Here is a 26,524-nt window from a genome sequence, read left to right as displayed (position 1 = left end):
GAGATCTGCTGGGAGACAAGCAAGGCGTGTGTCGTGCCTGCCCCTTAACGGGACACTGCCAGCTTACAATAGGGTTACCATACGTCCGGATTTTCCCGGACATGTCCGGCTTTTGGGGGCTCAAATCCCCGTCCGGGGGGAAATCCCCAAAAGCCGGGCATGTCCGGGAAAATCGGGAGGGCTCGGTGGTGCTCGGCCGGGGCCGGCGGTGCGGGGCCGGGGGCATGGTGCCGGGCCGGGAACCAGGGGCGCAGTGCCGGGCCAGGGTCACAGTGCCGGGCCGGGCGCGGTGCCGGACGGGGAGCCGGGGGCGCGGTGCCGGGCCGGGTCAGCCGGGCCGGTGGGGAGCCGGGTCAGCCGGGCCGGTGGGGAGCCGGGTCAGCCGGGAGCCGGGCCCGCGGGGAGCCGGGTCAGCCGGGCCCGCGGGAAGCCGGGCCCGCGGGGCCGGGGGGTGCGCCGGGCCGCCGGGGGCCGGCAGTGCTGGGCGGGCCGGGGGTGGTCGGCGGGGGCCGGCATCCCAGGGCCCGAGCCGACCCAGGCTGGAAACGCCGGGGGGCCAGCCTGGGCCGCGCCTCCTCCCCCCACACCCCCTTTATCTGCTTCAGGCTTCCCGCGAATCAAATATTCGCGGGAAGCAGGGGAGGGGGCGGAGACTTTGGGGAGGGGGAGGGGTTGGGCGGGGGTGTGGGCGGGGCTGGGGGCGGGGCCGGGGGCCGTGGAGTGTCCTCCATTTGGAGGCACAAAATATGGTAACCCTAGCTTACAAACCACAGTGGTTGGACACCCAGGTCCCATTGACACAGATGCTGTGTTCTCCCCATCCCAGCCCCACCAACTTAGAGCTCCTCCCGCAGGGGAATCGGACATTAAGGGTCAGATCAGAGCCTCGCTAGCCATCACGGAGCTAAGCACAGTCATGCCACTGCAGAATCTGGCCTATTGGCTACACAGGAGCTGCGATGATTTGCACCCCGGAGTGCAAACCCTTTGGGGCACAGCCCATCCCTGTGGGGGCTGGACAGGGGCAGGCCCACAGTGGGTGCTGCTCTCACCCACAGAACAAACCCAAATCATTAGCCTGGCTGCTGTTGGATTTTTCATCCTCAGCTAGTGCACAGGCGCTGCCCAGACACCTGGAGGGGGAGTCCCCGCCCCAGGGAGCCTACAATAAGGACCCAAGACAGGAAGAATAGAGGAGGAACATTTTGCAAACAGGGAACTGAGGCATGAGAAGCTAGGGCCAGCTTTTGCAGCCCGCCTGGCATGGCAGGAGCTTCTGGCAATCTGGCTCGTGCATAGGGGTGGGGATGGGAGCTGGGCGTGTTTCGAACCCCAGCACAACATGACTTGTTCAGGGTCCTGCATGGAGTCCAAGGCAGATCTGGGCCTGGAAGCCAGGGCCCCACTGCAGTGCTTTATCTCCACTCCCATCCTTCCCCATGGGCCACGCTAGCTCAGGGAATGTCCTTGTACCAAAGGGTACCCGGGGAAAGGGTCCAAAGAGAGAAAGCAATTGCAAGAGCACAACCGATGTGGCCTGCTTGCATGGTTTTACAGCAAGGCTCCTGGTCTTTGGTGATTTCCTTAAAGCCCCAGCTCCTGGAGTCAGGTGAGAATGTGACAACTGCAGCTTGTGCTGGAGAGAACAGGCTTCGCGAGAGGCATAAAGTCACCTGGCGGTGCGGATGGGGATGCCTGGCTGCCCTGTGCCAGGGCTCCTGCAGGGCTGGTAGTGCCCCGGATCAGGCCCCAGGCACAGACAGCCACCATTTCCTGCTCCCTCCCTGGTCCAGGGGCGCTGATAGTCAATACTCACCAGCGCTCCTCAGGACCATGACACATTGGTCACGCTTCCAAATATAACCCAGCCCGGCCCAGGGGCCGAGCGACGGAAAGAATCTTTAGCGTTCGGCCACGCACAGTCACTCTGCTCCCAGCCGTTCGCAGGCAGACGCCAGCTGGGGATTAGTCATCCCCACACCGCACTGCAGGCAGGCGCTCAGCTTCCTGGCCAGCCCCTACTTGCTGCTGCTACAAACAGCGCCTGGCCCGGGGCTGGGATCCAGGCGGGAAGAGGAACGCAAGGCACTGAGCCCATACACAGCTCCCTCCACATGGCCCCCCGGGGGCACAGCTGCACCTGTCACACGGCCCCTCCACTGCCCTGAGATACAAGGGACTCCCCCCGACACCCTCCTCCCCCCAAACCCACCTGCCTTCAGACCTCATGGGGTAAAGCCAGAATGACTCGACTGGGTCAAAGGGGGGGCACGTCCCATCTGCCCGTCTCACCAAGGGCCACACCTCCATCTGTGATACTGCAAAGCGGACTGTTCCAAGTGGGACTGGGGAGCACCAGCAGAGCTGGGGGCAGGAGCAGAGAGGAGTCTAGGGCTGGGATAGCTGGGGCTGTGGGGCGGTATTGAGGGGCACCAGCAGAGCTGTGTGGGGGGAGCCCAGGGCTGGGACGCCATGGGGCTGTGGGTCAGGAGTGGGGCACTGGCAGAACAGGAGGGAGCCCAGGGCTGGGAGAGCAGGGGGTGTGGGTCAGGATTGAGGGGCACTGGCAGAGCCGTCTGGGGGGAGCCCGGAGCTGGGATTGGGGGGCACTGGCAGAGCCGTCTGGGGGGAGCCTGGAGCTGGGATTGGGGGGCACTGGCAGGGCTGTCTGGGGGGAACCAGGGGCTGGGAGAGCAGGGTGCTGTGGGTCAGGAGTGGGGCACTGGCAGAACAGGAGGGAGCCCTGGCAGAACAGGAGGGAGCCCAGGGCTGGGAGAGCAGGGGGTGTGGGTCAGGATTGAGGGGCATCGGCAGAGCTGTCTGGGGGGAGCCAGGGGCTGGGATCGGGGGGCACTGTCAGAGCTATCTGGGCGGAGCCCGGGGCTGGGAGAGCAGGGGTCTGGGTCAGGATTGAGGGGCACCGGCAGAGCCGTCTGGGGGGAGCCCGGGGCTGGGAGAGCAGGGGGCTGTGGGTCAGGATTGAGGGGCACTGGCAGGGCTGTCTGGGGGGAGCCAGGAGCTGGGATCGGGGGGCACTGTCAGAGCTATCTGGGGGGAGCCCGGAGATGGGAGAGCAGGGGGTTGTGGGTCAGGATTGAGGGGCACTGGCCGAGCCGTCTGGGGGGAGCCTGGAGCTGGGATTGGGGGGCACTGGCAGAGCCGTCTGGGGGGAGCCCGGAGCTGGGATTGGGGGGCACTGGCAGAGCTGTCTGGGGGGAGCCCGGAGCTGGGATGGGGGGCTGTGGGCTAGGATTGGGGGGCACTGGCCTGGCTGTCTGGGGGGAGCCAGGGGCTGAGGGTTGGGATCGGGGGGCACTGGCAGGGCTGTCTGGGGGGAGCCCGGAGCTGTGGGCTAGGATCGGGGGGCACTGGCCGGGCTGTCTGGGGGGAGCCAGGGGCTGAGGGCTAGGATCGGGGGGCACTGGCCGGGCTGTCTGGGGGGAGCCAGGGGCTGTGGGCTAGGATCGGGGGGCACTGGCCGGGCTCTCTGGGGGGAGCCCGGGGCTGAGAGAGCAGGGGGCTGTGGGTTGGGATTGGGGGGCACTGGCAGGGCTGTCTGTGGCACCCAGCTCCTTTCTGCCCTGTCCAGGCTGGAAGCGGGTGGTTTCCCTGCACTCTCCTGAGAGCCCAACTGCTCAGCACTGGACTCTCCAGCTCTATTTCCCACCTGCCCCAGACAGAGGGGGGTTCCCAGCAGCCGAGGGCTCCCCCCCAGAGCAGGAATGATAGGGCTCAGCCATGCTGGGAATCAGGGACCGGTGGGCAGCTCCAGCCAGTCCCAGAGGAAGCCAGACGCCAGGGGTCAGCCATTCCTCCTGCTGCGAAGGCCCGTTGAGGGGGGCAGGGAGAGGCCCAGGCACACAGCAGAGGAAGCAGCAGGGACAGCGCCCAGCCGTGGCCAACCACCTCCTGCAGCATGGCTAGTTCACAGCATTTGAAGTGAGCCAGGAAAAGGCCCCTTCACTCCAGGGCTGCCCAGAGAGGGGTCTGATACTGCTCTCACTCCCCGCAAGGCGCTGAGCCCACCCCTGGCACCATGTATGGCTGGGCGGGCGTTGAGTGTGGTGAACTGCAGGCCCCATCCCCACGTGGGAGCGGCTAGCGCGAGATCAGAATCGACACCGGACCGAGGGTCCTACCCTGCTGAGCGCCTCCCCCGGCAGCTGAGCACCTAGCGGGACGGGCCCGTCAGGTGTGACCCCACTGGAATGACACTGGTGTAAAGCCAATGGGAAGTGACGACCGAAGCAAAGCCGACAGCTGGGACATCCCATTCCCACTGGCTTCAAACCCACCCCCAGAGCCAGGCCCAACGGGCCCCGAAGAGGGAGAGCAAAGGCAGGTGGGCCTGGCTCTCACACATTTAGCGCCGTTTGGGATATAAGTCCCCAAGCCCCGGCTCCAGGAGTTCTGTGACGATGACAGGATCTCAGCTCTGGTTTATTTCCAGCCGGTCTCTATCTATCACGGCGGAGAAAAGCTCGGAAACGTGACCCACACATAGCCGGCCGTCAAAGCCAGATGCTTAACCACAAAAAACCCCAGGCAACAAACCAACCGAAATTCCCCATTGGAAAGCCCATCTCGTGATCCCCGGGAGGCTCCGAGCCCAGGGCTGCCAATGCTGCGTTGGGTTGGGGGGACCGTATGGAGACAGAGTCGCTCATTTGCCCCGGGGTGAAGGTGTAAACTTCGATCCCAGCCCGCTGGGGAGAACTGAGTCATTACAGCGCTGCTGAGCTCCCCCCACAGTGGCTGCCGTGGGAGCCGGGGGCCTGGCTCAGGGGAGTGGGCCAGGACAGAGCTTTCCCTAATATGGCCTTTCGCCTGCTTTTCCTGCTCGGAAGAGCTCGCATCCTGCCCAGATCTGCCTGCGGAGAAGGGAGCTGGGAAGGGGAAGGGGCTGGGCTGCCCGGCGGCAGGCTGGGCCCCTCGCGTCACGCTCCCACCCGGCTTGTGCTTCCATTTCAGGTGCCTGGCTCCCCCTCCCCCTCCCCCTGCCCGCTGGACAGGAAGTGCCAGCGCAGTGAGTCAGCGTCCCCGGCTCCAGCCCAGCCAGCAAGCTGACCCTTGGTTAAGCATCCCCAGAGAACACAGCCTGCTCGCACCAAGCCAGGCTCTGGTCGGGAATGGGGCCCGCGGCTCACCCCGTCTGGGACCCATTAGGCTGCCATCCGCCCATGGTGCCAGAAGGGGTGCGGTGGGGGGGGGGGGGGGGGCAATGCCTCAGCATCCTGAGGGAAGATCAAACGTGGTCAAAGGCCGGGGCTGGCAGCATGTGCACTGGGCCTGGCCCTTTGAGAATTGGGGCTCGATTTCCACTACCTTGCTCCTTGCGTTAGCAGCCTGGGCACGGCCCATGGGGGGGAAAGGGGGGAGAAGGAGGCTCCAAGCCCATTTCATGCCCCAGACCCGAGGCTGGCTGGGTCGTGCCAACCTCCTGAAGGCTGCTGAGAATCACACCAGCTGCCAGCAGCCGTGGGGACCACTGGAGCACCCTGCCAGCTCCCCCTTTCCCCCAGCAATGCCATCCCCAGGGCTGGGGGGCACAAAGGCCATGGTACTGACAACTTGCTGGGAGTAGCCCCTGTGCCAGGCCGTACATCGCCCGAGTCACCTGAGAGGGGGGCAGACAGCATCGGGGACTGGTGGCAGCTTTGGGGAGACTGCAGACCCACAGAGCCATGAAGCAGCCTCCCTGCTGGGGGCAGAAAGCAGCCACTTGCCCTGGGAACGGGGCACAGGCAGGAAGAGCAGGGGCTGGGGCGGGTCATGGATGGGGGGGCCACTGGCAACACTGACCTCTCAATCCCCTCAAACAGGAGGCACTTGAGAAAACCAGGCTGGGATAATTCTTCCTCTGCTACAGATGGGGAAACTGAGGCACTGGGGGAGCACTTGAGCCCCAGAATCATAGAGCCCCAGAATCCTGACTCCCAGTCCCCATGACTTCCTGTTGGAAGGGCCCGATTCTGGTGTTGGTCTTACTGACTCTCCAAGGCATTGTGCCCATGTGATTGAGAGCAGAACAGAGGTCCTAGCTGATGGACCCTACCTGGCCCCTGGCTGCTTGCCCCTGTCCTGTGCCCTTTGGGGTGGGGGTGTCTCCAATATCTTCCCCAGTAACTCTCTAAGGCTGACTGCACTGTATTCACTAGCAGCGCACAGCTCTAGGCACTGGTGTCTAATGGTTAGAGCAGAGAACAAGGGGCTGGGACTCCTGGGCTCTGCTGCCAACTCTCTGGGACCCTGGACAGGACACTGCTTCACGCCGCCCCTTAGTTTCCCTGTCTATAGACTGCACAGATACAGAGGCTTCACTCATGCTGGCAAAGCACCTTGGGAACCTCCTGGCAAGGTGGCCTGTACAGGTGCCAAGCGCTTCCCCCACGGACAGCACGGCACAGTACAGTGGGAGGGGCAGCCGGAAAGCTGGTCAGCAGGGATGGCAGCATGGTGGGCAAGGGAGGTAGGGCGGGTGGCCGAGTGGGAGTAGCGCTTGGGGCACTGGAGTCTCCCAGAACTAGTCCAGCTGGCTTTTGATGGCAACCCAGGAACCTGAGCAGGGTGTGCAGGCCAGCGTTCATCCCCATACAGAAACACCTTTCGCCCCTGGGGTCACTGTATCACCAACCAAAATCCACAAATTGGCCCCCCAAACCAGGCATACAAATCATTCCATTTTAGACTATAAGAAATGCCGGGTTCTTTTCATTTGTCTTGTCTCGGAGCCGTCACAGCTCCCACTCTCTCTGTCACCACGAAGATGGGACAGTTAATGGCCTCTCGGAATCACATGCTCCCGCGAGCTGGGGCTTTAAGACCCCCCCAAAGACCGATAGCACAGTATGGCTCAGTACCAGCCCTGATCGCTGGAAAAGCCAGTGACAGCTGGGCTAGAACCTCTCTGGAGAATGGCAGGCACGAGACGGAAAACTGGGAAGAGGCAGCTGCGAAGGAACCTGCTAGACGCCCCGTCTGTCCCCCACTCAGGCATTTCACAATGAGCAAGCCACTCACCAGGAGGGCATCCCGCGCCTCGCCAGCTCCCCCACCACTGCTCAGCCTGACTTCCCAGCAGCGCACCCGCCAGAGCCGGAGCTAGGACCCGCAGCAGGCTCCATGCCAGCCGGTGGTCACCAGCAGCAGCAGCTTGCCCTGGGTGCATCCTGGTATGAAAACAGATGGAAACAGAAATCCATGTCCAACTGGATGACCTGATGCTCTGCCAAGGAGACGGTGGGAGAGGGGGGAAGGGATGAGCCCCAGTTATCTCAAAGCACCACTCAGCCATCACTGAATCCAGCCTCACGTTCACTGCTGGGCCCCAGGAAAGAGTCATACCTCTATGTAACAGACGGAGAAACTGAGGCACGGCAAGGGAAAGCGACTTGGTCGAGGTCACAGAGGACAACGGTTTCCCAGTGGAATTGGACTTCCCATGGCTGCCCAGAGCGGTCTCCAGGTGCCGCATGGGCGGAATTTCATCCTCCCCCCCCACCAGCTGTCCGAAGCATGTCCCCCTCCGTTCCCCACGGCCACCGCACCCCTGCCCGATCCTGCTGGCATCCCACACAGCAAAGGCAACCACTCCTAAAGGCTGCTGGAATGCAGCACATCAGCCAAACCCCTGGATTTGCGCCAGGGTTACCGGACTGGAAGACTCAAACACACCCCACGCTGCCCTCTGTGGTGGAGGCTGTTGGCATGACACCAGCCTCGGCGATGGTACCCCCAACCTGCCAGTCCTTCAGCTTCCCCCTGACCATTCACAGGTCCCTTGGAAAGGAAAAAATCCAGCCCAGGATTAATTGAGGGCATTTTGCTGGCACAAGGCCCAAGCCCAGGTGGGGGGGACCCTCCTGCTCGCAGCCCCGTGGAACAATGCCCGTTTGTGCCGGGGATCAGCTCCGAGACTGTTCCCCGGAGCCAGCAGTGCAGTCGCCACGCGGAGTGGCACTGCTGGCATTAGAGCCCTGCGGAGACTGACACCACTGGCACGCCCCTAACACCAGCCCTGGCGCTGCCAACGCCGGGGTCACGCCGGAGCTCTCCCCCCGCTAATTGCACCCCACTGCCCATCATGTCCCCCATATGTCATTGCGGGGGCCTCCAGGCGCAGGACCCATGTGCGTGTTATTAAAGCTCCCCATCACGGCTTCTTTAGGGCCTCACCGCCCTGCAACAAGCCAGCCGCCCCCAGGCGCCAGGCACAGCAGGGCACAAGCCTGGGCCTGTCGCCTCCCTGCTGCATGAGCCCCAGGGAGGGGAGCACACGTCTGCTCCTCAACAGCAATTGGAGTGGGTGAGGCCTGACCCATGGGGCACCTTGGAGGGGTGCATGCTGCTGTCCAGAGGAAGCGGGGGGGACGCGGGCAATTCAACACCTTTCTGCAGCTCTGGCCCAGCCAGCCGCTCTTTACGTCCGGAATCCCAATCCCGCCAAGTCAGCCTGCCCCAGAGGTCTGGCCAGTTCTGACAGGGATGGTCCTACCTGACCCAGAGACAGCACCCAGCAAAACTGGGTGCGGAGCTCCACCTGGGGCAGTGCCAGATGTTCACTACGCAGCTCAACTCCCCAGCCCTTGGCTGGCCCCATAGAAACCCCTCTCCATGGCAAGCTGGACCAGCAACCAGCCTGCTTCAGCCAGCTGGTCTGTTTGTGCCACAGGGATCGTCCAGTAGCTCTCAAGAGAGGAGCATCAGCAGTCCTACAGGGAAATCCCCCACCCCTTCCTCCTTGCTTGGAGGTGCATTCATTCCCTGGCCCAGTACAAGCCTGGTGCAGAACGCCGCTGGGCTGAAGCTCAGGTCTCAGAGAAGCTGCAAGCTCTGACGGATCGCTGCATCAGGCGAGGCCCACGGCACGTCTGAGCCCCACGGGGCTGTTTGCTAAGCAGTTTTGATGATTCCCCATGTTGCCGACCCAAACCGAACTGGTGTCACTCCCAGACATAGCCGGGCCGAAGGCAGCCAGACTCTTGGAGTCACTGCAGGGAGTCGGGGCCAACTGCAGGGCTGGATCAACTTTTTGTGGACCCGGCGCCAAACATATTTGTGGGCCCCCATGGGAGCAATAGGGCACGGCACGGCAGGGAGGGCTTGGTCCCCAGAGTGAGGGGCCAGCCGGGGGCCATGAAGCAGGCCACCACATGGCAGGAGTGGCCCCGCTCCACTCAGCCCAGCATGAGGGAACCATTTACATACCAACAGCCACAGACGCACACTGGCCCGCCCAGCCCTGTGCTGCCAGGGTGCCCCCCCGCCCAGTGCTCTGCCCTTATGCCCAGCACCCTCTCGCCCAGAGACCTCCACCACAGATCCCTATGCCCAGCACACCCTCACTGAGACCTTCCCTGCTGGCCTCTGACCACAACTGTACAGCGCCCTGCACACCACACTGCCTGCCCAGCGCCCCCCGCACTGCCCAACACCCCCCCCTCACAGCTGCACAGCACCCCATGAGGGAATTCTGCATCAAAAAATTAAAAATAATGCACATATTTTAAAATTCCGCAATTTTTTTTGCCAATACATGTGGAAGCTACAGCCTGGCAGTGGGGAGCACAGGCCACTGCCTGCATGGAGGTGGGAGATCACCCTACAGCCTATCCCCACCCCGGGACAGGGACTCAGCAATGAGGCTGCACCCGACCCTGACCAAGCTAACGGGCCAGGCCTGCCCCAGAAACACCCTGGAGCCCTGCCCCTCTGCACCAGATATGGACAGACACACTCAGCCCAGCAGCAGGATCCAAGTGCAGGGGGACTTAGTGTGGGGGGATCCAGGTGGGGATCAAGAGATTTCTGTGTGGGGCAATCTGGGTGCAGGCAGCTCAGTGGGGGATCTGGATGCACAGGGGCTTGTTGGGGGGTTCCAGGTGCAGGGGCAGTGGGACTCTGCAGGGGATGCTGCATGCCGGGCTCCCACTTCCTCTACCCTCTGCCCCTTCCCCTCTGCTCCATCCCCTCCCATCCCACCCCCTTCCTTCCCCACTGCTCCATCCCGTCCCCATCCCACTCCCTTCCTTCTCCACTGCTCCAGAAGGTGGGGTCCAGCTGCAAAGTCAGCGGAGCTGAGCAGCCCCCTCTTTTTTCAGCTGGGCAGCTCTGCACTCACAGAAAGGGGGGCAGTGGCATGTGACCCCGTGTGCCTCCCAAGCCTCGCCTCTGTTTGGAGGCAATGTCCATGGGATCCACCCCAATTCTCAGAGATTCCAGCACTAACAGACACAGAACCAAGTCCTTCACTCCCACAGCCAATGCTCAGCAGGCACAATACCATGCCCCTCCCTGGGACAGAGCCACACAGGAGGCCAGTGTTGGCAAGGCCCAGTTCACATGCTCAGAGACTTGCTCAAGGTCACAGGTGAGTCAAAGGCAGAGCTGAGGCCGGGAAGCCTCATTCCTGACCTCCTTTGCCTCAGAGGAGCCAGCGTGTTGCACCCTGGGCTCCTGGCTGGCTGGGCCACATGGCCACCCGAACACTGCTGGCTGGCTCAGAGCAGGGACAAATGTCACAGGCTGTAAATCCTCCACCTGCTAAGCCAGCCAGCCCCTCTGCTGGGGGACCCCCCTACACACCTCTGAACTCAAGCAACACCCCTGGGCTGGTCCCAACCTAATGAGGGTAACCCAGGGCCTCTGCCATCCCCTTCCCCGCACAGGACAGGGCTGCAGGCCCTGAACACAGTAGCCGTATCCGGGAGCTTCCCAGGAGCTTCTCTCCCGCCCCAGCTCTACCACTCCTGCAGCCGGTCCCTTCCTTCAGGCACTGAGCTGAAGAGAACCCCTTTGCTGACCACGCCCAGGTGATGTCCCTGCCCCCTCAGGCTGCTCACAGCATGCAGGCAGGAAAGACTGAAGAGCCTATTGTGCCGTCTAGGGGCGGCAGCAGAGGCTCTGGGTCCATCTCACAGGCAGGCTTGAGCGGAGGGAAACTCAGAGAAACGGTGACTCGGGCTGCGCTTAGCCCGCCTAGCCCCCACACGTGTGCTGAAGGACAGGGCCGGCTCCAGGCACCAGCCCAGCAAGCAGGTGTTTGGGGTGACCAAGGGGAAGGGGCGGCACATCGGGCTGTTCGGCGGCAATTCGGCGGTGGGTCCTGCTTGGAGGGAAGCACCTGCAATTGCAATCGTGGCCTTTTTTTTTTCCCCGCCACTTGGGGCGGCAAAAACCCTGGAGCCGATCCTGCTGAAGGACCCCAGTTGGGTGCATGCGTGGGGCGCCCATTGGCAGGTTCGTTCACGCACGTCTTGCTCTGCAATGACCACAAGTGAGGCCCAAATAATTCCAAACCCTGGTGACTGATCTGCCCCCTTCAGGAGCTGGTGTCCGGGGGCTACCCGCTGCAAGGTGCCAGGCCTCATTACTCCTGTGAACACCCACTGGTGCCCTCGCCTGCTCACAGTGGGGATACATGTGGACCTAACCATGTCCTGAGGACCAAGCTGGCCTAATGCTGGCAACGTGGCCAGGTCCCATCTACACTAGTGTTTCTCTGTGTTGTAAGCAGCTCCCCTGACTCAGCTCTAGGGATGGGATCTAACAATGCGCTGGGTCTGATCATGGGTTGCTCCAAGCCCTGATTGTCTCCCTGGGGGCAGCTGAGGATGGGTACCCCCCCAGACACCAGGCTGGCTCCAGCTGCTAGTCCACTGGGAGATCCACAGTCACGATGCCACCTCCTGCTGCAAGGCAGCCTCCGCGTTTCACCCAGTGGGATCCAGGAGCAGTCTGCAAGCCAGCCGCACAGCTCAAGGCAGCAGCATATTATCACCTAGGCAGACAAGGCCTAGGTCTAGGGCGGCAAATTTGCAGGGGCGGCAAATTTATAATAGCAGCATTTTTGTAATTGCAGCATCAGTGAGGCCGCGATTCTACTAATCATAGCGCGTATTGAAACCACCAATGACGGCGCGACGCCATTTAGTAAACATACTGCGAGAATCCTAAACGTTAATAATATGACTGGAAGGAAGAAATTGAGCGGTTCTCAGTTTTGGATCCACGCGCGGTCCCGGGCTATAAGCGAAATCGCGCTATACAGACGTGTATTCAAGTGAGGGTCCGCTGTACTTGTAATTTTATTTATAATAAAACTTGTAAATGTTCAATTATTTTAATGATATTTAGATTTATTTTAGTTCAAACGAATTTGTAAAAAAACGAAAACAAGTTCATATGGGGCCAGGGGCGGCAATTATTTCAGGGCCTGGGGCAGCAAAATCATTAATCTGCCACTGGCTCAGGGGCTCACTGTCTAACCCAGCCCACCCTGGGTAGACGGGCCCCAGCAGCGCCCCACGGTGCTGATCACAGCAGCCAAGCCACATGCTCTTCCCACGGCAGCTGGGGAACCATCCCAGCCCCATGCAGGGCCCCTCGCCTCTGTGCAGCAGCCAGGCGGAGGCCGAAGTTCGGACGCCTTGCTCCCAGAACCGCCTGGGCCCCACTCTCCATGTAGACACAGCGTTGTATTCACTCCTCCCCAGCCCTTTCTACATCTGACTGGCGGCAAGAGTCCAGCAGAGCAGCTGCTGCTGCTGCAGATTTATTGTCCTTCCCCCTTCGGCTGCCATCAAACCCGCCTCCTTAATGCACTCACCTCCTCACCCCCCCCCCATACAAACACCTGCCACCAGAACTACCTGCATAGGCCCCCCACCCAGAGCATCTGCATGGCTGGGACTCCCGCACGAGAGCGCCATCCAGTGGGCACTGCAGGCTGAGCTTGCCCAGCTCCAGGTGCGCCCAGCTGATGCAAGCGGGGAGGCAGCCGGATGGGAGCGCCGCCCCCCCCCCCCCCTTCCAGCGGCCTGTCCTGCCCAGACACAACCCTGGAGCTCAGCGCACCAGCTGCGGCAGGAACCGTTCCTGCAGACATGCCCCGCCCTGCCCCTGCAGGCTAGAAGCACATGGAGCCTGGGCAGCCAGGTCCCAGTGCCCACCATGGGCACCGTGTAGTCCAGCGCCAGGCGGGAAGGGCCTCGGCAGCTCCTGCTCTGGGATCCCCCTGGATTCTCTGCTCCCTCGTGGCTGCAGTTTGGCTGTGGGGGGTCTGCCGGGGCGGCTTGCCCAGGTACCATTTGCCCCCACCTCAGCAGCACCCAGTTCCAGCTGCCGCACACAGCCCTGATCACCCATTGCTCACACCCACAGCCACATTCACCGCCTGGAGCTGAACCCTCCAGGAGCCCTGGGCTTTGTTCAGACACCGCTGCCCTAGGGCGGGACACTTGTTTAGGAAAGGCTGCTCCCCCCTTCCCCCTCCAGGGCTGAGGCAACCCGGCCTGGAGTCTGCTCGCCATCAGCATATGTTCCTCTTGGGGATGGGAGCGGGCAGCCTCCAGGCACCCTAGCCAACTGCTGTATGCATGGGGCACAGTGCTCCCCCCAGAACTAGGCATGTTGCCATCCAGCTGGGGCTTGTCAGTGCAGAAGCAGCACATACAAGGAGGCTGCAGTGGAGGTCTTGCACAAAGAGGCTTGTGAGCTGAGTGGGCTGCCTCCTCCTCCTCTCCCTCGCCCTGCCCCTGAGGATGGAGCAGTCCCAGGAGCTGCTCTGCCCCTTGCTCCATGGCAGTGCAAGCCTCATTCACCTCTCCAGCTCTCAGGCCTTGGTATCTGGGTCTCTTCACCCTCTGCCCCCAGCACTGGGTCCACTAAGGCCCATCTCGCACTAGCCTGGGTGTCCCATCCCGCACCATGGCAGACACTGAGCTCCGCCTCCCCACACCTGCCCTTCAGCCATTGCCCCTCCCCCCCAGACCACAGCAGAGCCTGCCCTCATCAGGTGACCTCCTGCCTTATGAGACTGGCCCAAAGTACCCCGCGATGGCCTCAGCTCAGCTGTGCTCCACCACCTCTGGTAAGCGACCGGGTGAGGGTCCAACACAGCACATAAACCCTCAAGTGCTCACTTATCTATGGTATTTATCTGGTCCCTACTACCACAGCACCCAAGCCCATATTTAATCTCCCAAAGCCCTGGAAGGCAGGGCCATGCCATTACTCTCATTGTCCAGATGGGGAAACTGAGGCACAGAGCAGCTAAGTGACTTGACCAGGGTCATCCAGGTAGTCTGTAGCAGAGTAGGGATTTCAACCCGGGTCTTCCAAGTCCCTGTCTGGGGCCCTAAGCCACCGTGCTGTTCTTCCTCACCAAGACTGGCTCTCTCCGGCCATCTGGTGAAGACTAGCCACACTGATTGCCTTCTCGGAGGGGTCTGCCATGAACCCTGCCCAGGGATTGGAAGCAAGCCCCACCAGGAGCTGCGCAGGGGAACCAATGCAACCAAGCCGGTGCTGTTCAGCCACCAGTCAGGACCTGCCCAGGGCCCCACGCCAGCAATTTTAGGCTCTTGTGCAGCAGCTGGACCCTGGGGGCATATAAACGGCAGGTCCCTCCCCAGCCTGCGCTGTGCTTCAGCCCCACGCCCAGCATCGCCTCACCCTCCCTTAGGGCAGCCAGGAGAGCCAGGTCCTGGGAGCAACACTTTCCCAGAAAGCGAAAGGTAAAGAGACAGATAAGCTCAGCTTCGCACACTCGCCATGTCCTGTTCCTGGAACTACCCCACACGCCACCTGCTTTTACAGGCTCACTTCACACGCGGCTGCCGGCAGCTGGAGCGGGCTAGTACAGCACGGAGGATGCGTCCAGCAATGGCTTTTAGCCAAGATGGTCATCTGACATGAAAGGAGTCCCTCCCATCCCCTGTACTGTACCCCATGCTCTGGGTGTGCCTAAATCTCCGACTACCAGATGGTGGGACTGGACAACAGATCACTCAATGGCCCTGTTCTGTTCATGCCCTCTGAAGCACCTGGCACTGTCCACTGTCAGACGACAGGAAACTGAGCTAGGTGGGCCATTGGTCTTCCCCAGTCTGGCAGCTCTTATGTTCTAAGCAGCCAACACGTGCCCTCTGCCAAGGTAGGAGAATGGATGCCATTTGGGGGACCGCCACCATCAACTCAACAGGCCCCAAACTCCCCCTTCATTATTGGTGTGTATTACAGTAACAATCGCATTCGGGGCTCGGTCGCGCTGGGCGTACCCCTGGTGACAGACAGTCCCGGCCCCACAGAGCCTGCAATCTGAACAAGGCAAAACATGGGAGGAGAAACGGGCCCAGAGAGGGCACATAGCCACCCAAGGCCGCTGGCAGAGCCAGGAGCAGACCCAGGCTCCCACCCCCTCCACCAGCCCACCCCACCTTTCCACTCACTAGGTGCTACTCGTTTGATCCTTCTTGCTCAAGCAAATCTTGGGCAAATCTGGGTGTGAAAGGATTAAACAGAGAACTGCTAAATAGAGCAAGGGGACCAGCCAGTGTATTAGCCACGAACTCCCAGAGCGCAGAATGGGTGAGATCCCCCAGCGTGCACTGTCACAAGAGCGCGATTGACAAGGGAGCGTAAATACCACCCACCGCCCTGGGGGAAGAGCCCCCTCAGGAGCCCTGACCCATGTGGGTTTGCATGGCTCAGCACCAGCCAGAGGTCCAGGCGCTGCCCCAAGGGGTGTGCTGCCTGAATACCAGGGGAGACGCAGGGGCACATCTCCTCTCTTGGGTTGCTAGCGCCGCATGGGGCGTGCTTACAGCTTGCCTTCACGCCGGGGGTCCCTGCTCTGGCTGCCCCACCCAGCACTGCCACTATGCTGTAATCTGACATGAAAGGAGTCGCTCCCCTCCCCCGGCCCTGTACTGTACTCACACAGCCGGATTAGCCAGACCTGGAGATTGCTGATTATCGCTGGGTGAATCATTAACAACATGCTCTGGGGCCAGCCCCAGGGCACTTACGCTCGCACACTAACCACCAGCCATGCCAGTTATTCACCCCAGCCAGCCTCATGGCACCATGTAGCCTCCTCCCAGGAGCAGCTCCCTCCCTCCTCCTTCAGTTACCAATGGCAAACCCCGCCTGGGGAGGGGGAAATCCAGCACGCCTCCTTGACAGTCCCAGGCCACCGCTACACCCAGTTTTAGATGGTAAAATGCTTCTAGAGCCCAGACTCCCAGCTCAGCTTGCCTGGTTCTAGGCCCGCCTGCTCGGTCCCTGAGGGAAGCCAGCCTGGGTGGCCCTGTGAGGGTCTGGGTGCTGCTGGGCCTGGGCCCTTGCTCCTGGCCAGCAACAGAAGGGGCTGGGAGTGCCTCGTGGCGCCCACTCCTGGCTGATTATGGGGTGGTGCTGAGCACCAGAGGGCACTCGCAGCCCAATGACAGGGTGCTGACAGTGGTGCGGAGGGCATCAATGGCTCCTCGGGGGCAGAGAGAAAAGGGGGGGGCAGAGTTTGAAGGGTGACTCAGGACCATGCCAGCAGGGTGGGAGGAGGGAGCAATGCCCCCTGCTTAGAGTCTTGTGCCATCCCAGATGGGGCCGAGTCAGGGAGGGAGCAGGGCCTGGAAGTAAGGCACTCAGCCGGGTGTGCTGCACAACCTCCGGGCAGATCACTTCCTCTCAGAGCCCCAGTTCCCAATCTGTAAACCAGGGATGCCAACCCTGACCCTCCCTATGGGGGAGACGAAGGTACCGAGTGTCACAGGCGAACACGTGCCATGGGCTACCTCATGCAGTTAGCCCTGGAGGTGACCAGATCGAGCCCTGACCTGTCAGCCAAGATGGCGGCCATCACCTCGTTAAGAGCTTTGAGATCCTGGGCTGGCAGGTGCTAGGTGCCAATGTTAGCCTGGGGCAGGGCAATGATCCATGCTGCTGCTGGGGGAGCGGATCCTATGTGGGAAATAAGCCCTCTAGCCTCCCACCTTAGCCCAACTAATCGCCCATGTCACAGCCAGGTCACCTTCCCCTGCGACAGGCACTCAGGCTCTAAACCCACATCCACAGAAGGGAACTGCAATGTTGTGCAGATAGCCCTGGGGCTTCCCTTCCCAGCACACCCCTAGGGCAGGGGCAGCGCCAGGCAAGCCTGCACCCACTGCTGCCACGGTAGCCAGCTCAGAGGATCCTAGCGCAGAGCAACAGGTAACTCCAGCGCGCCTGCCCTGACACTGGGCGGAGAGGAGCTCACCGCCGCAGCCTCTCCTGCCAGCAAAGGGAGCGCCAAGAGCGCTGGTGGGCTCTATAGCAGGCCATGCCCGGCCCTCCAGGAACTGGCCTAAGACCCAACAAACTCGTTACAGGGGGGTCTGTGAGCAGCCACAGGGCGCTCAACAGCCTGACCCAGGGGATTTAGCCACTGGTTTCTGTTTCAGATCTCCTTCAAAGGACAAAGGCACTGCTCCACACCTTGGAAACACTGTCCCCCATCCCTCCGGGACTGCTGGGTCAGATCCTGACCCGGGCACAGAAACCAGCCACTGTCCGTAGCTGTGACAACTACACCGCAGCCCTGCCCCTCAGAGCTCCCGAGAAAAACCCAGCCACCCGCACGCCCGGGCTAGTACCAGCTATAGATGGCTGCCACCCAGGCGCCCGCCCTGGTCCCTGGCTTCACCAGGGGCGCGGCCCGGGGCCAGATCAGGATCCCCAGGAGCCACGCGGAACGGTTTGTGCCACGTCGAGAGGGGCATGATCCCGGGCCGGCAGAGCCCGGGAAGGTCCCGGATCGCAGCGGGCTGGGGACATGCGCCTAACCCCGGCGGCACAGCCCGGCCGGCCCCGCGGGCACGGGGCGCTCGGCTCCCCGGACACAGCCTGGGGACCCCGGCCAGCGGGCGAGCCGGGAGCAGGAAACTCGCCGCGGCCTCGGGCTTCCCAGCGCCGGGAGGGCTCCGCATTGTCTCCGCTGGGGGCGCAGGGGGCGGCGCCCGGCAACTCCCAGGCCCGGGCACGTCCCTGCCAGCTGGGTCCGGCTCCCTGGGGCGGGAGGGGGCTGGGAATCCGCCACCGCCGGGCGGCGTTCCCGGACCGAGCTCCAGCCGCCCGGCTCCGTGGAGCGCCCCCGGGAACGACACCCCTCGGGCCGCCGCGGACGCTCTGGTGGCGCCGGGAGGCGGCGGGGATGGGCCCGGCGGGCGGGCAGAGGGGCCCAGCTCCCCACTCCAGGCACCCCCCGCCACTGACCCCAGAGCCAGCTCCAGCCGGGCTCCGGTCTGCTCCCCCCGGCTGCAAAGCGGGGGGCTCCGGCCGGCCCAGGCACTTACCAGGTAGTTCATCTTCCTCGGGAGGCCCCAGCAGGGCCCCGCCGGCTGCACAGCCGCGATCCCGGCGCAAGCTGTCCGTCAACGCATCGTCCCGCGGGCCCAGGCGGCACGGCACGGCACGGCTCGGCAACTCCGCACCCCAGCGCTCCCTCGGCCGACTGGCCGCTAGCGCCGGGCTGGCTAGGGAACAGCCCGCCTCCAGCACCGCCCACCGCCGGCCGCGGCCGGGACAGCAGGGGGCGGTGCCGAGCCGGGCCGAGCCCAGAGCGGGGAGCCGGCCCGGGGAGAGAACGCGGGGGGAGCAAGCGTGTGTGTGTGAGAGAGGGACCGGCTGGGTGTGTGTGTGACGGGGCGGGGTTTGTGTGTATATGATTTACATGGGCTGTGTGTGAGTGTGAGTGATGGGTGGTGTATGGGTGAGCGAGAGAGAGACGGGCTGTGTATGTGTGTGTGTGTGTGTGAGAGAGAGAGAGAGAGAAAGATGGGCTGTGTGTGTGGAGTGATGCGTGGTGTGTATGTGTGTGTGTGTGAGACGGGTTGTATGTGCGAGAGAGAGATGGACTCTGTGTGTGTGTGTGAGAGAGCGAGACGGGCTGTGTGTGTGAGATAGGTAGGATGTGTGTGTGACAGGGATATTGTTTAATATCTTTATTAATGATCTGGAGGATGGTGTGGACTGCACTCTCAGCAAGTTTGCAGATGACACTAAACTAGGAGGCGTGGTAGATACACTAGAGGATAGGTATCGGATACAGAGGGACCTAGACAAATTAGAGGATTGGGCCAAAAGAAATCTGATGAGGTTCAACAAGGACAAGTGCAGAGTCCTGCACTTAGGACGGAAGAATCCCATGCACTGCTACAGACTAGGGACCGAATGGCTAGGTAGCAGTTCTGCAGAAAAGGACCTAGGGGTCACAGTGGACGAGAAGCTGGATATGAGTCAACAGTGTGCTCTTGTTGCCAAGAAGGCTAACGGCATTTTGGGCTGTATAAGTAGGGGCATTGCCAGCAGATCGAGGAACGTGATCGTTCCCCTTTATTCGACATTGGTGAGGCCTCATCTGGAATACTGTGTCCAGTTTTGGGCCCCACACGACAAGAAGTATGTGGAAAAATTGGAAAGAGTCCAGCGGAGGGCAACAAAAATGATTAGGGGTCTGGAGCACATGACTTATGAGGAGAGGCTGAGGGAACTGGGATTGTTTAGTCTGCAAAAAAGAAGAATGAGGGGGGATTTGATAGCAGCCTTCAACTACCTGAAGGGGGGTTCCAAAGAGGATGGAGCTTGGTTGTTCTCAGTGTTGTTGGCAGATGACAGAACAAGGAGCAATGGTCTCAAGTTGCAGTGGGGGAGGTCCAGGTTGGATATCAGGAAACACTATTTCACTAGGAGGGTGGTGAAGCACTGGAATGCGTTACCTAGGGAGGTGGTGGAGTCTCCTTCCTTGGAGGTTTTTAAGGCCCGGCTTGACAAAGCCCTGGCTGGGATGATTTAGCTGGGAATTGGTCCTGCTTTGAGTAGGGGGTTGGACTAGATAACCTCTTGAGGTCCCTTCCAACCCTGATATTCTATGATTCTATGATTCTATGACTAGGACTCAGGAGATCTGTCTTTGATTCTTGGATCTGATACACACTGCCTGTGTAACCCTGGGCAAGTCATTCTGGCCTCGTTGGCTCACAAAGTTTTACTGCTATAACAATGTCAGAGGTGGGTTACAGCAATAATAAGACTGGTAAAAGCCCCTGGGGTGGACCCAGTTTTACCCATATAAGGGGCCTTATACCAGTGTGATTCATACAGGAATCGCTCACCTGTATACCAGTCTAATTGTGGCCACATTAGTTGGAGTTTGTACTTTCTGGTGCATGTAAGCCCTTTGGGCCAGATTGGCATCTGCGGCTGGATTTTCCAGAGCTCAGCTCTGAAATCAGAGCTGGATTTCCCAAAGTTTCTACTGGGACACTTGGGGACAGATTTGATGCCTCTTAGGAAAAATTGGCCTCTTATTGTGGTGCTCACTGGGAACTGAATGAGGCTGAATGTCCGGCTTCAGTTCAGCAAACCATTTACACACGGGCATCACTTGAAACATGGGAGTAATCTCCTTGGCTTCAATGTGTGCTTACAGCTACTCCTGGCATCCTTGCCCCATCCGTAAAATGGGGATAATCCATTCTTTCTCCCAGCCTGTGTCTACCCTGTCTCTTAGGGGCAGAGACTGGCTCTTTCTATTCACATTTTGTGCCCAGCATGATGGGATCAAGACCTAAGTTAGGGCCCTGAGACCATATTGAAAGATGCATATGAGTGACGATGAGCGTGGGAAAGCACGGCCCAGAGGAGAGAGGAACCAGTAGACAGGATAAGTGGGCTGTACGCCTAGCTCTTATTAATTGTATTACAGTCATGTCTACAGCGTGCTCGGTGCTGTACAAACATGAAGGAATGCATGGCCCATGCCCTGAAGAGCTTGAAAGGGTAAGGGTAAGGGTACAATCAAGAAAGGGAAGGTCGCCCGGCAGACAGAATAGTGCTCTGGACTGGCATCAGGAGACCTGGCTTCTCTTCCTGCTGTGTGACCCTGGGCAAGTTCTTTTCCCGCCTATGCTTTGTCTGTCTCGGCTGTTTTGATTGATTTCTTTGGGGCAGGGACTGTCTTATTGCGTGTTCCTCCTGGGCCCTGATTCTAGGTGCTACCAGAATATACATAATGCAGCCCTCTGGGAATCTTTTTTCTCCATGAAAATTTGTGATGTAAATGAAACTATTTTCACATTTGTCAAAATTATTTGGGTTTTTGTCCCCCCGCCACTCCCAAAGCTGACTTTGGAGGCGGGGGGGGAGGGGGAGGGAGGGATGGCAACTGAAACCAGAAGAAAAAAATGTGTGCTGATGCTGCTTTTTTTAAAACAAAAATCTGATTTTTTTTTGTTGATGAAACCAGATTTTTTGTCCACAAACATTTTCAGGGGAGAAGGGGAGAAATGTTCTAATGGAAATTTTTTTGACCATCTGTAAGAAATAATACTGGGCGAGACCACTCAATGCTTGACAGTTCCGTTGGTTTTTAATTTATATTAGAATTATATGCAGTCCTCCAGCACTGCCTCCACCTCCCCAAGCTTTGATGGCTAGTTCCTTGTAGGCATCCCAGTGGCTATGGGACTTGAGGAAGGTCTGAATGCACAGAGGGCAGAGGCTATGTGGGCACTGCAGGAAGGGTGTGCCAAGCGGCAGAGAGGAAAGGGTGCAGAGGAGCAGAGGAGCAAGTGTCACTGGCAGAGCGGAGGGGATGATGTGGAAAGAAATGAGGACACGTAAGGAAGGACAACACAGCTATGAAGGGCCTGTAAGACAAAGACAGGAAGCTGGAATGGGGTGCAGCACAAGAGAAGGAGCCAGCATAAAGATGCAAAGAGGGGTTGGCGCAGGCTGTATGAAAAGCAAAGCGCTTATCTTAGCAGCTGCACGTTGCACCAGCTGGCATGGGGCTTTGTGGGCATCAAGGAGGCCAGAATGGTTCTGTGACTTACTGTGTGACCCTGGGCAAAGCTGTGTCTCAGGTTCCCCATCTGTAAAATGGGGGGACGATCCTCCTGCGCCCTCCTGCAGTGCTGCGAGATCTCTGGGTAAAACACGCCGTGGAGTTGATTCCTCCGCGAACAGGAGGATGTGTTCAGCCTGGGGCGGGGGTGGGGGAGAGTTGGTGGGTTTTCCTTGAATCAAACCACTTCCTAAAGAATGGGGGGCCGCATTCACGGCTCCCCTGCTCCTTGTGCAGTCATTCACAGTCGTGCAATGTGGGCGTGAAATGCCACTGGGTCCGTGGTAATTCTACAGCCACATTGCATGGCTGTAAACAATTGCATGAGAGAATCCAGCTTCTGGGAACAGGAGCGAACACTGTAACGTTGTCTAGTGATGAGAGAAGGGCGCCTGAGAGTCAGGATTTCTGGGTCCTTTCTATTCACAACTCTGCCACTGGGGGACCTTGGGCAAATCTCTGCACAGCTCAGTTTCGACCCATCTGTCCTATGGCTCTAAGAACACTGTGGGGGTGGTGGGAGGCTTAACAGCAGCAACGCATGTCTGTAAAGAATACCAAGATCCTTAGATGAAAGATGTATATGCTGGTGCCCAGATAGCAAGGCGTTGGATTGTGAACAGAGACAGTCCCAGCAGAGAAGAATGATAACATCCAGCAACATGGCCCAGGTTCCCTGCGCTTGGCCATGACTCCCCCCCTCAGGACATAGTCAACAGGCCACATGCAACAGCTAGTGGTGATCTGCCTGCAGTCTCCCAGGGGCGTGCCTGGGAGGGGCTTTTCTTCGTCTGGCCCTGCGGCCAGGGGCAGCTCTCAGCACCAGCAAAGCAAGCAGGTGCTTGGAGCAGCCCATTTGTAGGGGCGGCAGCTGGCAGAGAGCCAGCATGGGAGCTGAGAACCAACAGGGGGCCCTGGGAGCTGTAGTTCCTTGGTTAGCTCCCTGCCTATAGAGCCAGCCCTGGAGCAGGGAAAGAACTACATTTCCCAGCATTCTGTTGGCCGCTGTCAACAGGAAAGGGAGGGGGAGGGAGTGAGGTAGCTGAGCCATGCTGCAGCTTGCTGTGAATGGAGAGCTCACTGCTAGAACGGGGAACAAGTATGCCCAAGGAGTAGAAGGCTTTGCCCCAGATATCCCCTTCAGAAGACTTCCCCAGCCTGGATTAGGGATACTGGTGTGACCTCACCTGGCAGCCCCCAAAGAAAGAATTGGGTGGACTAAATGGACAGTGCCCCTCTCTATCTGAAGCCTAGCAAGGGAGGTATGTGGATCCCACTAGAATTTAAAATGAAAAGTAAGGGAGGGGAGGCTCTGCTAGAGGACCTGGGCAGCTTTAGATACAGTACCAGGCACGTAGGAGGATTTCCATTTCTGAGCCATGGAAGCAGAAATTGACTTTTCCTTTCCAGATATAGCTAATATTCAGAAAGGGAATCTAGCACCTGCCTTCCAGATTTGAACACCTCAAAATTCAGGAGTGCTCAAGCTCAATTTGGGCGGCTGTTACTTCATTTCTCCCAAATCAAATATACTGATCCACTGTAACTTGCTGTAGAAAAAGTAGGGTAAAATTGAGCAAGAAATGCCTCCCAGTGGTTATTAGGACTGGAATTGCTATTTTCAACAGCCATTGCCATTTTTTTTTTTTTTTTAGTTTTATTTGTTTAAAAGGAAGACAGTGATATTGCATTGGCAAATTCCCCATAGAAAGAAAGAGTGGAACAAAAGAATAATAAAGGCACCTCAACTTTTCCTCATTTATAGAGGACAGTCTTATAATATGCATCCAGATATCCTCCAATCACACAAGCTGAAAATTGTTCCACTTTACTGCAGTTCTGTAACCATATGGGAACCAATCCTGTCTGTGTTCTGTGCACATCTAAAATTCCTGCTGAATGAGCGAGTTACCAGTGACCCAGGGCTGGGGCGGAAGGAGGGTGCAGTTGGCAGGGGAGAGCCCAGGGCTGGGGCAGCAGGGGGTGCGGGGGGAGGGGGGAGAGCCCAGGGCTGGGGCGGCAGGGTGTGTTTGTGTGGGGGGGCCCTGGTGGGGGGGAAAGGGGGAGCCCAGAGTTAGGGCAGCAGGGGGTGCGGGTGGGAGGGGAGAGCCCAGGGCTGGGGGCAGCAGAGGGGTGCGGGTGGCGGGGGAGAGCCCAGGGCTGGGGTGGCAGAGGGCTGTGGGGGGTAGACCAGGGCTGGGGTGGGGGGCAGCCAAACATTTTTTTTGCTTGGGGCAGCAAAAAACCTAGAGCCGGCCCTGCCTGCGGCAGCCCCCTGTGAATGAGCAGGCCTGGTTTGGGTGTCTTGCTACAGCCCTGCTAGGTGGAAGCTCCTGGTCTCACCCTCGAGGAGATCTCTGACTACAGCCACGGACACAGCACTGCGCTCATGCCACCTCCTGCTTGCAGCAGAACTGGAGCATAGAAAGGGGGAGATCTCGGGAGCTCCTTGAAGGTCTGTGGCCCCCGAAGAGGAAATCTCTGAAAGCCCCACATGCCTCAGCAGTGGGGGAGAAGCTCCCCCAGTCTTTTCCCCCATGGGGGTGGGAGAGTGCAGCCACAGGGCTGCTGTACTGATCATGAGGTCTGCAGCCTGGGGTAGGACAGACCACCCCCTCCATCCAGCATTCATTTCTCTCTCTCTCTCTTCCTCTCTGCAACCTCCTTGTTTGATCCTCCCCAGGGCGAAATGCCCATGGCAGCCTGTCCCTGGCTAACCCTCTGGGAGAGCAATTTGCTCGAGATTCTTTCCTTCCTGTTGTAAAGACCTACTTGGTGTGTCTGTGCCCTACAGCTCATCTGTATGTCATAGGTCCTCTACTGCTGGCTGTTACTGGGGATTCTTCTACCAATTGCTGAAGTGGCAGAGGCCTCAGCTTTCAGATCAGGAGGAGCTGTGTGCCTAGCCTCCACTAGGATGTTCCCCACAGCCCTGGACCTATAAAGTCCTTGGAAAGCAGCAGTCTCCTGTCACTGACACTAGTGGGTATCTCCAGTGATGTGGGTTATGCTGCAGTGAGAGGAGATTCAGGCCCAGCCTGTTTAAATGTGGGTTACAGTTACAGTCATGTTTTGGGCTGAGAGTGTTGGTGGGACGGTTAAAAAGAAGGCCTCAGCGCTGCTAGGGGACCAGGTGAGGCTGAGTGATATCTGGATACCGAGCAGGAAGCTAGCATCCCCAGCGCAGAACCTCTGCCATCTATAAATCAGATCCCCAGGAACTTGGTCAGTGATGCCACCATCCCCCTGCAAGGCTGGGGAAAGTGGGAATGAAATCCCAGAGCTGGCTGCAGCAAGCCACGCCAACAGCCCCGAGACACAGCAGTCCTGACCTCTGCCGAGAGGTCTGGCTCCCAGCAAAATCCCCAAGACCTGGTTTTAACAGTCTCCTAAACTCCGCTCTGTACAACAAATGGATCCTGCGAGGGCCGGATGAGAAGGGGGCGCTCGGTCGGGAGGACGCACAAGGTGCCTGTAAGAAAGAGTTCTTATCTCTGGAGCCGAGACGTGTTCTAACAATACTGCACGCTGTTAAGAAACAGCTGGCAAAGGGTTTCAAAAGGGGATGCTGTCAAGATCGGAATCGCAGGGTTTAAAAGAGCTGGACTTATCTCACAAACAAGGAACATTTTTTATTTTAAGGTCACTTGTCCAGCAGTTCAAAGATGCATATCCAACCCAAGAGAACAGGGTCACACACTGTTCTGTCCTAGCCTTCCACTTTATTATTACAGTGCTCAGAGGCTGCAACCAAAATGGTCCTATTGTGCTAGGTTCTGTATAGAGACAGAGGCGATGTCTGGGAGCTCTTTACCAGGCTAGCGATACCAGTATACTATACCAGCAAAGCTGTGTTCGAATCATAGACTATCAGGGTTGGAAGAGACCTCAGGAGGTATCTAGTCCAACCTCCTGCTCAAAGCAGGACCAACCCCAACTAAATCATCCCAGCCAGGGCTTTGTCAAGCCTAACCTTCAAAACCTCTAAGGATGGAGGTTGTGCGTTGTGCACTGGGATAGTCAAACCAGCCTCTCTGTTGGTAGAAGTGCAGCCAGTAGAGTTGTCTCTGCCCTAGAGGCATTTGCCGGTACAGCTGGCACCACATCACAGCCCTGACCGACAGAGCGCCAGCAGAAATTCGCAGTGTGGATCTAGCCAGAGTACCTAGTGTGCATGCTGGGTCCTCACCACAGACCACCCAGTCTCACAGCTTCTGCATTTAGCCACGGGGGTAAAGGCCAAGGAGGAAACGCATGCCAGAGCAGGCCGAGTGGGTAAATCAGCACTGGCTGGTGCTGCGCAGGGGTGTTTACAATGGCACCCAAGTGGAAGAAAGTTTCATTTTCTTGTTGCAGAACAAATCCCGGCAGGATTGCTAAGTGCGGGCCAGCAAGTCGTTAAAATGGACTTGGGCTCCTCCTGAGCTGCTGGCTCTCCCCCAGGCAGCGGATTCTCTCTGTCCCGGGAACGTGACGGAGTTTTATAGAACACAGCAGGCTCATCCCTCATCCTGGCTTCTGCAGCTCCTTTCCCTGCTGGCTGCTCTCTGCTGAGACAGTCACGCCTGGCTGGTCAGTTTCACTCTTCTGTGTCTAGTCAGTTTCACTTTGCACTTCTCAGGTGCCAGCACAATTTAGGTTTGCAGAGCTCTGAGTACAAAACTTTCCCTCTCTTCCGCTGGTCTAGCTCCTGCCAGCCGCTGCACTTTCTGCATGATCACACAGATTCTAGGTCCCAGAGGAAGCGCAGCATGTGAGCATGGCTCTGCGGGGCCACTGGGAGCGTAGTTTGTTAATTCTCACCCGCATAGAAAATCCCTGTGCTCAAGAGAAACGGGGTAAGCTGCCCACTGTATTTCA

General features: G+C 59.2%; 1 protein-coding gene across 4 annotated transcripts in view; it reads right to left on the bottom strand.

The window, feature by feature from the left end:
• BCAR1 (BCAR1 scaffold protein, Cas family member) overlaps positions 1-18,271 on the bottom strand; it is a 42,908-nt gene extending 24,637 nt beyond the window's left edge. For all 4 annotated transcript variants that reach the window (XM_005313781.4, XM_042846944.2, XM_024113821.3 and 1 more), the window contains exon 1: positions 18,114-18,271. In XM_005313781.4, the coding sequence (XP_005313838.2) occupies positions 18,114-18,125 (12 nt within the window). In that variant the 5' untranslated portion in view covers positions 18,126-18,271. The remainder of the gene's footprint in view (positions 1-18,113) is intronic.
• Positions 18,272-26,524: the final 8,253 nt, after the last annotated feature.

Source organism: Chrysemys picta, chromosome 14 (assembly GCF_011386835.1).
Source record: "Chrysemys picta bellii isolate R12L10 chromosome 14, ASM1138683v2, whole genome shotgun sequence".
NCBI lineage: Eukaryota > Metazoa > Chordata > Testudines > Emydidae > Chrysemys > Chrysemys picta.
Note: the sequence above shows the minus strand (reverse complement) of the source record. Positions and strands in the feature narration are given on the sequence as shown.